Here is a 13,121-nt window from a genome sequence, read left to right on the forward strand (position 1 = left end):
GAATAACCCCTACTGACTTGTGGCAATTTTCTCTTCCCCAGTCGAAGACATAAACCATGAGTGTCATGGATTTAATCCATGTTTAGTTTCTTCCTAGAATGAAGCTCAACAACACTTAACTACATCACTAAATAGATATCTGAATGCTGTAGATATTGTACTAACTTTTAGAAGTTGCAAGGACAGAACTCCATCCTCCTTTGGAACGCCAATTGTCTAATCTTACCAACTTCTTTGTAAGAAAACTCAAATGAAGACTTTAAAAAAAATATATATTAATTTTAATATAAGAAGCTTGTTTATCGTCGTCAGCATTCACGATTTCATTGAAAGTCTTATAGGCACTATCCTTGTTTCAATGTAAGAAGCTTGTTTATCTTTGTAAGCTTTCTCGATTTCATTGAAAATATAGACACTATCCTCGTGGAAGATCTTGCAACTAGAATAATCTCATGCTAATAATTCTTTATTGTAAGACTCATATTGTTTATATTCCCGTAATTCTTAGGAAATACAATAGCATAAGTATTTATAAGCACATTTATTGGTGATCTCTACAGTGACCGAGTAATGATGCATGAATACTTTATAACACAATATCCAATAATTTTTGTTCTGCCAACAAAGGAATCCACTCCATCAGATGAGGACAGTGAAGTGATAATGTTCATGACAATGTGTGATGGTTTTATTTTTATATGAATAATTATAATCATGAATATCTACGGTTGTTTTCCGATGGAAGCTTATGGTCGTCTCCTATCTTCGACTACTGCTCATTTGCATTTGAAAGCAATGTATGCAGTGCTTCCATGGAGATACAAAAATTGTGCAGTCTCAACTTTGCAATGGAATGGAGTATATATTGTTCATGGAGTATTTGAAGTGCTTAAATATATAAAAATAATAATTAATAAGAAGATCACATCATTATTAATGGCTAATCAAATACATTGTATTTGATCTTCTTTTGAGATAAGAATTTTCAGATTTGCTTGTCAGATAATATTCTATGGTTTTGATGATGATTCTTTCTCTTATTTTATATAAATATTTTTTTTTTCTTCATAGTCAATCTAGTAAATAATAGTAGAATTATTGCTCTAGCAGCTACAAAGAGGTTTTCTACACCTGCACAAGAGATTCTCATGGAAGATTGATATGCTTGCTGACAAGAATCTAAAGAATAACTATGATCAAGCTGATGCTGAAGAGATGGTCTGCATGCTTGAATTATTCTAAAGAATAATTCAATTGATGCAGTTGGTAGTAGAAAATATTTCCCCAAACCTCAAGTCACCTTAAAACACCATAAACATCAGTTGGAAAAATCCACATTTTGGGAAGAACTACTGAATCAAAGTTGCTATGATTGCATTAAGCAACATCAAAGGTGACTCTTGATCATCTCCCTTCAGTACTGTTGCCATTAACAGTTCTAAGATGGACAAAGGGAAGGCCACCATGACAACTGAGGGTTGATTTGGATAAGGGTTTGCAGGAGGCCCTTTGATGGGGATTAGAACACTTGGATGGTGGCAATTGGACAAGGATTTGACTCCATCATGTCCTACCAATTCATGGATAAGTCAAAGCAAACTTTGATGGTGATTCTTCCTCTTGATTATGGATTCAAACAATAGGAAGGATGTTGGCTTTTAGTTCCGCCATCAAGAATCCAACGATACTAATGCCATTGACTCCTTCGATAAATGGCTCGTTAAATTTACATTTAGATCCTATTTGCATTACGATCTCTATGTACTTATAAAATTTACATTAGGATTCTTATAGTTTTAAAAATAAAATAAATAAAATTTTTTATTGATAAAAAATATAAATAACACGTGTTGAATCGATGCAAAAATAATAGAAATTTTTTTTAATATCCTTTCTTTTTTAGCTCATAAAACGTTAAAATTATATTTCTACAACTAAAATTAACAACATGTAATGTTACGTATTATGTTTTCATCAATGTAACCGATGATATTAGGATAAATAAATATTTTATTTTATTTTTAAAATTAAAAAAAAATTAATATAAAAATTTAAATAAAAAATTATGATATTAGTATAACCCAAAATACAAATATAACATGTAATTAACCATCATTGCATGTCTGTGGTCAACCCCACAGCACAAACAAGAATAGCCAACGGATTGATATCCGAGTCCTACTCACACGTGACAGCACCGGGAAGCACGGCCAGCCACAAGATAAGGGAGCTGCCCCACTCACCCGCTAACATCCTCCCACGTGTCCATCCGCGGGATTCTCCTCTACCATCATCGCCCACCGACGAGAAGCGGAGACAAGCTTGTGGCTGGAGTATGCCCTGAGGAAGGACACCAAGTAGAAGAAGCAGAGAAGGTCTCTGGTGCTGCACAGACCGGCTCGAAGTTGTCGAATGACAAGATGAAGGTGGAGGGGAGTCCGTCCTGCGAGTCGTGCCGGTCGGCGCCGAGCACGGTGTACTGCCGCGCAGACGCCGCCGCCCTCTGCGCCACCTGCGACGCCAGCATCCACTCCGCCAACCTGCTCGCCCGCCGCCACCAACGTGTCCCGGTCCTCCTCGCCCTGGCCGGCGGCGGCCTCGTCGTCCGCCCCAGCCTCACCCTCCCCTATCACATCGGCGTCCCGGTGGGCCTCGACGAATCGGAGCGCGAGGACGACGAAGAGGAGGAGGCTGCCTCCTGGATACTGCTCGATCCTGTGAAGGGCAACGGCCAGGGCGCCGCAGCGCTCCCGCCATTCGCCGAGGTCGACGAGTTCTTGGACCTCGTTGGGTACAACGCCGGCGAGAATCAAGGATCGGAGTGTTGCAATGGCCCCATGCAGCAGCAGAAGTTGCAGTACAGCCATGAGAAGAGCGAGGAAAGCGAGTGTTTGGTGCCAAACGAGCAGCATCAGCATCAACAGAGCTTGCAGATGGAGCATGGTGCCTCCAATGGGCTCAATTACTCTGTAAGTTGCTTCTTGGACCAAAACGTTATTGCTTTCATTATTATCCCAATTATATGACAATATCTAAACCACATCTGATTTAGATTATCCTAAATGTTCATGAGATTTCATTGCTATTTTTAGTGCGAAAAATATTGTAGATTTCACTGAGATCATTCTCTTCTTCTCTCTTCTCCAATCTACATCTTCTAGGTTTCCTTGTCATCAGTGGATGCAAGTGTTGTGCCGGATACATCCAACACATCTCACATTCGAGCATCCAAAGGAACCATACATCTCTTCTCACCACGGTTCAATCCCATGGACAGAGAAGCCAGGGTCATGAGGTACAGGGAGAAGAGGAAGGCGAGGAAGTTTGAGAAGACCGTCAGGTATGCCTCGAGAAAGGCATATGCTGAAACCAGGCCTCGGATCAAAGGCCGCTTCGCGAAGAAATCGGATGCGGAGCTCGAAGTGGATCATATGTTCTCTGCTGCGGATTTGGCTGATTCAATCTTTGGTGTAGTCCCGTCGTTTTGATTCATCTGCAAGAACTCCTGTTGTTAATTTCCGGTTCGAACAAGATGCAATCTTTGATAATTTATATGATGATTCATTATCTAATGACCAGTGATAGATGTGAAGATTTCCAACCAGAAGAACAGAAGAATTGTTTTGGATCAAATTGGTCTCTGATACAACTCAGGGAGAAGCTATCATGCACTTGTCCACTTGAACTGTGTTGAAAGCAGTATAACTTGCAGACATGTAGGCAGTGCAGCATGTTATCCATCAGTGCCGGAAAAGAAGAGCATCAGAACATGACAATTCTGAGCTGTTTTCTTTTGTTGATGTTTAATTCTTTGTGCCAATGTTTCTGAGTATTTGGTGTTTTGAGTGAAACTTTCACCAAGAACAGCCATCCAAATTGCCAAGCATTCCATGTTCAGTAATCATATTTGTTACTTGGTTTCATCTACCAAATGCCCACTAAATTATTCTAGTTGAAAAAGAAGGTTTAATACAGAAGACAATAGCTAATCAGATTACAGTAATCTCAAGCCTTTGAACTGAACACTGGCAAGAAGTATGAAATTTTTAGGGCAATATGCAGAGGAACTCAAACAAGCAATCACAGTATCAGATTCGGGATGAATGCAATCACCATATCTCTTCAAATTGGTTGACTTGTGATTTATATTGTCAGTAGCTGTAAGCCTACAAAAAGTGCATATGCCCAAAACAGGAGTGACTTTTGCCTTCCCCTTTATGTCGTCACCTGTTGAACTCATCTTGCTGACAGGATTTATGTCCTCAACCCTGTCACCTCCTCCAACCTAATCCAAGAAGTAATTCCCCTAGAAAGATGCTTAATCCTTCCAAGGATCATTCTCTGTCCTCACTTCTGAGGGCTCAACCACCTCTGCCTCTGTCGCATCTGAAGAGACAGCTTCGGCGCTTGTTGCCTCGGCTCCTTCTGCTGCTTCCTCTGATTCTGATCTTCCCCATCTTCCACCAAGAGCAATGCCCATCATCTCATATATTTTGTTGCCCAGTTCAGCAGGGCTGTCAGGCTGAATCATATCATCTTGTTATGAACACGAAAAGAAGGCAGCAAATTTATAAAGAAAAATGTGAACTGAAGAGGTCGAAATGACTTACGATATAGCCACTCGAGATCAGAGCCGTATCATACAATAAATCCACTGCCCTCTTTGCTTCTGTGCTGCTTGAGTCATTCTTGCATGCAGCCTGCAATTGTACGACAGTTCAAGTGAAATACTGCAACTACAAACTAAAGTCTCTTCGCCATAATAATTGTTTCTGCAGAACTTAAAATGATATGCAGCTATTCCTTGTGTGTTAAAAATTGTCTTCACATCAAACAATGACAATTAACAGCATATCACAAGTCTTACATTCAAGTCTTTAATGATGGGGTGCTCAGGATTGATCTCTAAGATTCTTCTCCCTCTCATGAACTCTAAACTTGATGTATCTCCGAGTGTCTGTGCTTTCATGAGTCTAGAAAAGACAGGCATTCATGAGTCTGTGCTAGAAATGACAGGAAAGATGGTCATTAAATCAACTAGGCAAACAAGACTACCTTTCCATGTTTGCTGACCATCCAAACTTGCCAGAAACAAGTACACATGGTGAAGAGCTAAGCCTCTTAGAAATTTGGACTTTTGCTACCTTATCACCAAGCTGCTGTTTCATCCAATCACATAGAAGATTGTACTCTTGCTTGTCTTCTCTCTCCTTCACCTCATCCTCATCGCCTGTCTCAGAAATTTCCATCATCAACACACGGCAAAAGCCAATAATCCAAATGCCAGTGATACAGAAAACATAAGTACTTCCCCAAGAAAATATACTAAATGCAGAAAACTGACCTAATTCTAGGTCTTCTTTGCTGATATCAGCAAACTTCTTTTCGTTGTATGACTGAAGATTCTGTATAGCAACTTCATCAATAGGTTCCACAAGATATAACACCTGCAGATAAAATATGATCACAACAATTTCATATATTAAAATATCTGATTATAGATTTGAAGCTAAACACCTACTTCAATATCCTTTTGAACAAGCTTCTCCAGAAAGGGGGCAGTTTTGGCACTTTTAAGGCTGTCTGTTGCCAAGTAATATATAGCCTTCTGGTTCTCACCCATATTTTCCACATATTGATCCAAGCTTATCAAATCTTCCTCACTCTTGGAAGAGTAAAAGCGCAGCAAAGGTGCCAGTCGCTTGTGATTTCCTGAATCCTCAATACAACCCAATTTTAGAAGCTTGCCAAAATTCTCCCAGAATTTCTTATAGTCCTGCAACAGAATGACATGATTAATTAAATGATACCCAAAATGAAATTACAAAAGACTGTATTGTCCATTCAAACAGCCTACCTCTTTGTTTTCACTCTCAGATAACTCTTGAATCATGTCAAATGTCTTCCTAACTAGCCTCTTTCGCATAATTCTTACCTGTAGTGAACAAGGAGAGTAGTTTGTAAACAGATAACCTCACATTGTAAAAGCAGCCTGGAATACATATTTTACTTTCTACAAGCTACCATAGGCATTGTGCATAAAAATAATGAAACTTACAATTCGACTTTCTTGGAGAATCTCCCGAGAAACATTTAGAGGAAGGTCATCTGAATCAACCACACCCTTCACAAAACTCAAGTACCGAGGAAACTGTAATTTTGGTTTTATGATCAGCATATTGAGACAGGTATAAAAAATGTAACTTGTTCATAGTACAATATGACCACAAACATCTGAAAATAAGCAAGAAGTTTAATTTATACTTACCAGCTCACCATCAAAATCATCAGAAATAAATACACGTTTGACATACAAGCGTATATTTTTGGTCTTGGGATTTATTATATCCTCATTGTTTAGGGGTGCCATTCCAGGAATGTAGAGAACGCTTCTAAATTCCACCTCACCCTGTTCAGTTTAGATATTATGCCAAATCTGACAATGAGATGATGATATTTCTTTTCTCTTTTGAAAGTCCTCATGGTAGTAAGTACCTCAGTGGTGAAGTGGGTGTAAGCAAGAGGATCCAGGAACTCATTGAATGTCTTCTTGTAGAACTCATTATATTCATTTTTCTCAACCTCCTTTTGATTCCGCATCTAAGCATTGACACGATGAGACTAACTTTAAAAAAGCTAGTTAAAGATGCTAAGGATAAAGAAACCCAGGGCACCTAAGGCATGGATTACAACTTCAAAAAGGAAGAATTTTGATGTTACCCATATAGGTTTTGTCTCATTTGCCAGTTCCCAGTCCCAATATTTCTCAGTTACAGTTTTCTTCTTCTTTTTCTTCTCATCCTGCCAATAGGCAGAAAATGAGGTTAGACGTTGAGTACAAAAACAACAATATCAGCCATCAGACTCCCTACCTCTGTTTTTGCTTCTTCTCCTTCCTTTGGGTCCTCTTCTTCCTCGACCTATCCAAAAATAATCAAACAACAAAGAGATAAGTATAAACAGATCTAAGGCAAAGGTTAACAAGTTAACAATTCTTTTCTTCACGGCTAAAACTAAACAGGCATCAAACGCACAAACACATTGTCACAATGACTTCAGCATGAAAGATCATCCAGAAAAAAAAAGCTGGCAAAGAAGAAGATCCCCACCTCCACCGTCCTTGATTTCTCCTGCCATGTATATATGGGGAAGGAGACAAACTGAGAGTAATTCTTGATCAATGCCTGGATGCGTGTTGGGTCTGTAAATTCAAAATTTTCATCCTCCTGCAAATTGAACAAAAGTTTTGGACCACCGAACACACTGAAATAACAAGTTGGGAAAGAGAAGAATGGAGAAGGGGATCTATACTCGTAAAAACAGGGTGATCTGAGTTCCACGCTTTATGAACTTCTCAGGATCAGTCTCTTCTCTTATCCCATATGAACTACTATCTGCTAATGCTTCCCACACATACTGTTTATCAGACTTCGGACTTTTTGTTGACACCACAACCTGTTCATCAGTTAGATATAATTGCTTAGAACATGGAATGATAGTCAAACATCATTCTAACAATCAAGTTTTATACACAACAAATAACATAAAAAGTTACCCGCTCAGCAACAAGGAAAGCTGAATAAAATCCGACACCAAACTGGCCAATCAAACCATTGTCTGTCCCAACATCTTTGTTCTCCTGCACATTATTCATCAACCAATCATCAACAGAGGTTCAGATATAACAGAAGATTCTGAATGATAAGCATGCAACCTCCGAATATGCAAAAGTTTGCAAATGACCAAGCTGATGTAACAGTATGATAAGACCTTAGAAAACAGAAAATAAAGCAGATACCTTGAGAGCATTCAAAAACCTTAATGTTCCACTCTGAGCAATAGTCCCAAGGCAATCAATTAGCTCTTCTTTGGTCATTCCAATACCAGTATCTCTGCCAGTTCAAACAACTAGTTTTACTAATTGTTCAGTTTGAATATGGGGGCAAAATGTGCAGATATGCAAAGTACGTTATCATAATAGTTCCATTATCTGGATCAGGCTTGACCCGTATCTCCAAGTCACCAGCATCACCAAGTAGTGAGGAATCTGTCACACTCAAAAACCTCAACTTGTCCAAAGCATCGCTTGCGTTGCTGCAGACACAGAATATCACCAAATAAAACCACGACATGGAAACATGCTAAAAACAACCTTAAGACAACAACATTTCAACAATATGAAAGAAAGAGAAAATTGTAGCCTCCCAAGAACCTGAACCTACTGTGCATGACGATATTTGGTCTACCGGCCAGTAGTCGAGTATAAAAACCAAAGCTTCCTCAAATGACAGTAAACAAATTCATTCACTTTTTGCTAAAATGACATGGACAATGGAGGGTTAAGCAACATAAAGCACAGACATATCATATCTCCCTGTAGGACATGAAACAACAGTGAAACGACAGAAAATGCATAAGCCAACCTTACAAGCTCCCTAAGAAACACCTCCTTGTGGCTGTACAAACTATGAACAATCAAGTCCAATAGGCGGCTGACCTGCATTTAACCAAGGTATAGAAATAAGTTAAACATAAAAGACTACACGAAACTAGGAAGTATTAAATCTATCGACAACAACTAACTTTTGCAACCAAGAAAATCTTATAATACGCTTTTAGGCTGGGAGATTAACATTGAAGAACAACAGAACTTTGCACAAGATAAAAGTAATGGCAAAATGAAAGGTTTTATAAGGCAATGTTCTGTAGATGGGATGCTCGTAATAGCATTCTTGAAGCTTATGTCAAACATAAGATTCTAAAGCCAAATTTAACATAACTAATGCCTGTAAATCAAATATCTTTCACCAAATCAACCGAACACTAACAATTCAATAAATTTGGATGGAGATTGTTAATCACTATTGAGAAGATACACATCTCTTTGCTTAACTTTAAGTGCAGAGCAAGTTAGAAGCAGCGCTGTCTGCACCAAAGACTCAACAGAAAGAAGCTAAGTACTTGATATAAAAGAAAGGTCTGCAAAAGGGCAGAATTGTCTGCCCACTTAATCAAACAGGAGTACGAACAAGATTTCCATAGGAAAGCCCTAAAACAAAGAAATCAATAAAGAACATGTAGATAATCTCATCGTGTATGAACATGTCAAGAACAGAAAAGAATTACTTTTCTAATTACAAACAATAAAATCGATTGTAAAAAAAAGAAGAAAAAAGCCAAAGTGAAGATCTAATCTCACTAGATATGATCAACAAAGCAAACTACTATCATTGTCACGATCCAGCCGGATGGGATAACTGGCCTGTCAACTTCGTTAAACCCAAACTTCTAGTCAATAAGCTCAAGCTAAAGTTGATAATAATGCACCCATCGTATTCTTATAAGTCGATATTAGTTTTGCCCACTTCCAATGTGAAACTAATCTGGATGTTACAGACTCTCCCACTTAATAGGTTAATATCTTCATCAAGGCCTAATATAACCTAGATCAAACCATTACATGATGCATATGAAGCGTAAATCAATAGTGACTCCACGTCATGATGAATCCTAGACGTCACAAGTATCTTTTTTTTACTCGAGTCCCCTCAAGCTCTGATATCAAATGTCACTACCCAACCAACTACCCACTAAGGATAATAATACATCTATTAGACTCTTATAAGTCAATCTTAATCTTACCTTGGACTAATGGACTAATGGATTACATTCCTCTAACACAAAAATCTTATTTTGTGTCAGACATACCAGAAAAGATTCAAGCTTCTCCGCTCCACAGGTTAAAAAATCGCAACTTTCATGACTAAACAAAGACAGAAAATATATCAGAATAAAACAAGCCAAGCAAAAGCATGAAGGAGACCTAAATGGGCAATCTGCAAAACAAAATGATGGATAAAGGGCAGAAGGGAGAATATGGAAGAAACAAAGACACACCTCGGCCTGGTACTCAAACTTCTCCCCCGAAGCCTCCTCGGATTCTTTCTCAGCGACGGCCGCCTCGCACCGGACGCGCATCCAGCGCTCCCTCCTCTCCGCCTTGCAACTCAGACCCGACACCGGAAATGAAATCCCGGAGCCGAGAGGTTGCGGAAGAAACGAGGTCCGGAACCTCAGAGCTCGGGCGGAATTCGACCTCAAAGGGATCGAAAGACGATGGAGGGAGACCGTAAACGTACTGCCCAAGCTCTGGGTTAGAACGGGCGTCATGGATTCGTCGGATTCCCCTTCCCTCTTCTCTTCTGCCTTGATGCTCGGGCAAGGAAGAGTCGAGAGGCTTTTGGATAGGAAGGCGAGAGAAGAAATGAAGGCTTTGGGTAAACAAATGGGAAACTTATAGACGCTTCTAGAACAATAGGTTAGGGTAACGCTAAAAACAAGGAGAGTTTGGAAATAACATATTTGCCCCTGTAATTTTAATATTATATATATTCTTCAAAATTTTAGATTGTGGATATATTGTTTTCATATAATTAAGTTTTATATATGTCATTTATGATAAACTACTAGTAATCATATTTATTATTAAATTTAAAATATTAATATTATAAGTTCCTAAATAGTTTTATTATTTTTTTATCAATTATTTATTTTTTAATAACTTTGAAATAGTTGTGTTGTTAGCCAACGAGATTGACTACCATAACACACTTGTTAATTTTGCATGGATATATATATATATATATATATACATGTATATATATACATGTATATATAAATGTATATATATATATATGTATATATGTATATATATATATATATGTATATGTATGTATATATATATATAATGTAATTTTGTCTATCAAAAATAATTTCTTAGATAAATAATATTTTTTATTATTTTTAATAAACGAATTCGAAATAATATTTTTAATAACCGCTTTATATCAAATTTATCAAAATTCCTGAACAAATAAAAAAAAGAAATATAAATTTTATATGTAGTCAATTGATATTTAAAATATTACTATAAATAATTACCTATGTGTTACGAACGAGTCGGCACTAAGAGGAGGGGGGGTGAATTAGTGCAACGGTAAAAATTACATTGGTTCTGAAAAATTCTTCGTACGATAAAACCGATTTCGAAAAGATAGCTTGAAATTGAAAGCGTACGGAAGAACGTAGCAAGTAATGAGAAGGTAGTTTGCAGTTTAAAGTAAATTGCTTAAGACGAAATGCAAACCAGATTTTTATAATGGTTCGATCGTCATGACTTACATCTACTCCGTCAATTCCTCTTTCATCGAGGCCACCGGCATCCACTATTGGTCTTCTTTCAATAGGCGAAGGCCAACCACCTTTTACAGCTCTTTCTCCTTTTACCGGGTTTAGGAGATAACCCTTACACCCCCACTTACTCCTCTCTCAAACTATTCTAACACTTACAAGGAGAGGAGTTCACATAAGATTGCAGCAGCGTTTTCTTTTTTTTTTTTCACTCTCAATGCTTGTGTTTCTTAACCAGGGATGAGAGTGACATTTATAGGCCTCAAGTTGATTCAAACTTGGAGCCTAAAAATATCTCATCCTGAGTTTCCTGGGTACGGGCGGTACCACCGCCTGTGCTGGGTGGTACCACTACCTAGCACCCTGCCATTGGGCGGTACCACCGCCTGTAGCCTCTCAGAGACTGTGTCTGGGCGGTACCACCGCTCAGACCGACGGTACCACCGCCTAACACAGTCACGGAGACTATGCCATGACGGTGTCACCTCTTGGGTCATTGTTGGGCCTTTTCATTGGGCCCAACACAGTTCATACATAGACCCAATTGGCCCATAATTGGGTTGGCCCAATTTCAATCCCAATTATGTGCTAACTATGAATTCTAAGACATTTACTAAGCTAAACAAGTCCGTAAGTCTAGTTTCTTCCGGTGAACTTCTGGCGATCTTCCGGTGAACTTCCAACGATCTCTCGGCAATGTTCTAACGGACTCCCGACAAGCTCTTGGACTTCACGACGATCTTCTTAGCGAGTTCCGACGAGCTTCTTTGGCAAGTTCCTGGACTTCTCGATCAATTCCAACTGAACTTCCGACGAACGTCCGAACTTCCGACGAACTCTCGAACTCCCAACGAAATTGTGTTCTTGACTCTGAGACTTCATTTTGCTTTATGCCTTGCTATTGTAGTTAATCCTACACACGTAAAAACACACTTCGATTTAGAAAATTATTATTAAGCATGAATCATGTTGTCCGGCATGTCATTGGTCCATCGACGCTTCGTTCGATTCTTCAGCGCATCGTCCTCTCTTGCGGCATATTGCCCAATCGGCCAGTTGACCTCCACAACTCCGATATCGTTGGCGCAATATCCGCTCTTCTTGGCTTGATGCTCGAATCCATGGCTCGAAGCCTTCTGTCGATACGTCGATCGATCCTTCGGCATCACGTCCAATCTTTTGACATGTTTCTCCGGCTCAACATGATTCTTCTTGCTTTAATTGTCTTATCCTGATCGAAGCTTCCTGCATCACTCAAAATGCATATTAAATAAAAAACACTTATCAATTGGTTTTATCATCAAAATTTAAGTTTCGATAATCTCTCCTTTTTTTTTTTTATGATGACAACCAATTGATGACGGAATTTAAACAAACTCCCCCTATCAATATGCTATATTGATAGAACTCTTGGATTCAAAGATCCAAACAGCATGTTATCATAAACTTATGCATAACATTATCATACTTCTCCCCTTTTGTCATCAACAAAAACGAGAAGTCCAACTATCAAGTATTTAGACATACAAGTTCAAATTATTGCATAAAAAACATAATATCAAGTTTTATCACCATGCAATTTGTAAGTTAGAAAATTTAGCAAGTTTTACATTATGCAAGCTAGTAAATTTTTCATCACTTTACAACATGTATAATCACCAAATCATCATTAATTTTAAAGATGTGCAAGATTGTAAATTATGCGAGTTTGCATTTTTGCTTCTTAAGATGGGCAATCCATCAATTTTTTTTGTGATGTTCAATATAGCAAGCTCTTTCCTCTCTTCTGAGAAGTGTTATTTTTGCTTCCTTTGCAAAGTGTAAGCTAGCAAAATTTTACTTCTTGAGATAGCACTATTGCTTGAGATTGTAAGATAGCATTTCTTGTAAACTAATAAGTTTTGCCTCTTTTTACGATATGTATGTTTATA

At 38.4% G+C, this 13,121-nt stretch overlaps 2 protein-coding genes across 2 annotated transcripts; one reads left to right on the forward strand and one right to left on the reverse strand.

The window, feature by feature from the left end:
* The first annotated feature begins 2,230 nt into the window (after positions 1-2,230).
* Positions 2,231-3,578, forward strand: LOC135623507 (zinc finger protein CO3-like). Its single transcript, XM_065126559.1, has 2 exons — positions 2,231-2,969; positions 3,162-3,578. Exons 1-2 carry the CDS (start codon positions 2,421-2,423, stop codon positions 3,486-3,488), a joined length of 876 nt encoding a protein of 291 aa, XP_064982631.1. The 5' UTR covers positions 2,231-2,420; the 3' UTR covers positions 3,489-3,578.
* A 522-nt stretch (positions 3,579-4,100) lies between these two features.
* LOC103998704 (heat shock protein 90-5, chloroplastic) lies at positions 4,101-10,265 on the reverse strand. Its single transcript, XM_009420258.3, has 19 exons — positions 9,898-10,265; positions 8,424-8,497; positions 7,969-8,094; positions 7,799-7,892; positions 7,556-7,639; positions 7,312-7,455; positions 7,110-7,226; positions 6,873-6,920; positions 6,721-6,801; positions 6,496-6,600; positions 6,269-6,409; positions 6,059-6,151; positions 5,858-5,935; positions 5,522-5,776; positions 5,345-5,447; positions 5,056-5,230; positions 4,868-4,973; positions 4,611-4,700; positions 4,101-4,522 (listed from the first exon to the last, which is right to left on the reverse strand). Exons 1-19 carry the CDS (start codon positions 10,168-10,170, stop codon positions 4,319-4,321), a joined length of 2,391 nt encoding a protein of 796 aa, XP_009418533.2. The 5' UTR covers positions 10,171-10,265; the 3' UTR covers positions 4,101-4,318.
* Between the last annotated feature and the right edge of the window lie 2,856 nt (positions 10,266-13,121).

Source organism: Musa acuminata, chromosome BXJ2-9, assembly GCF_036884655.1.
Source record: "Musa acuminata AAA Group cultivar baxijiao chromosome BXJ2-9, Cavendish_Baxijiao_AAA, whole genome shotgun sequence".
NCBI lineage: Eukaryota > Viridiplantae > Streptophyta > Magnoliopsida > Zingiberales > Musaceae > Musa > Musa acuminata.

Bases quoted from the DNA above. Each gene is read 5' to 3' on its own strand.
- LOC103998704 (XM_009420258.3), bottom strand. From the start codon at position 10,170: ATGACGCCCGTTCTAACCCAGAGCTTGGGCAGTACGTTTACGGTCTCC. The intron at 7,640-7,798 runs GTATCTGCTTTA...AATAATGTGCAG, and splicing joins GGTTTTTGAATGCTCTCAAG to GAGAACAAAGATGTTGGGAC. The intron at 6,601-6,720 runs GTAACATCAAAA...GTCAATGCTTAG, and splicing joins ATGAGACAAAACCTATATGG to ATGCGGAATCAAAAGGAGGT.
- LOC135623507 (XM_065126559.1), top strand. From the start codon at position 2,421: ATGAAGGTGGAGGGGAGTCCGTCCTGCGAGTCGTGCCGGTCGGCGCCG. The intron at 2,970-3,161 runs GTAAGTTGCTTC...TACATCTTCTAG, and splicing joins CCAATGGGCTCAATTACTCT to GTTTCCTTGTCATCAGTGGA.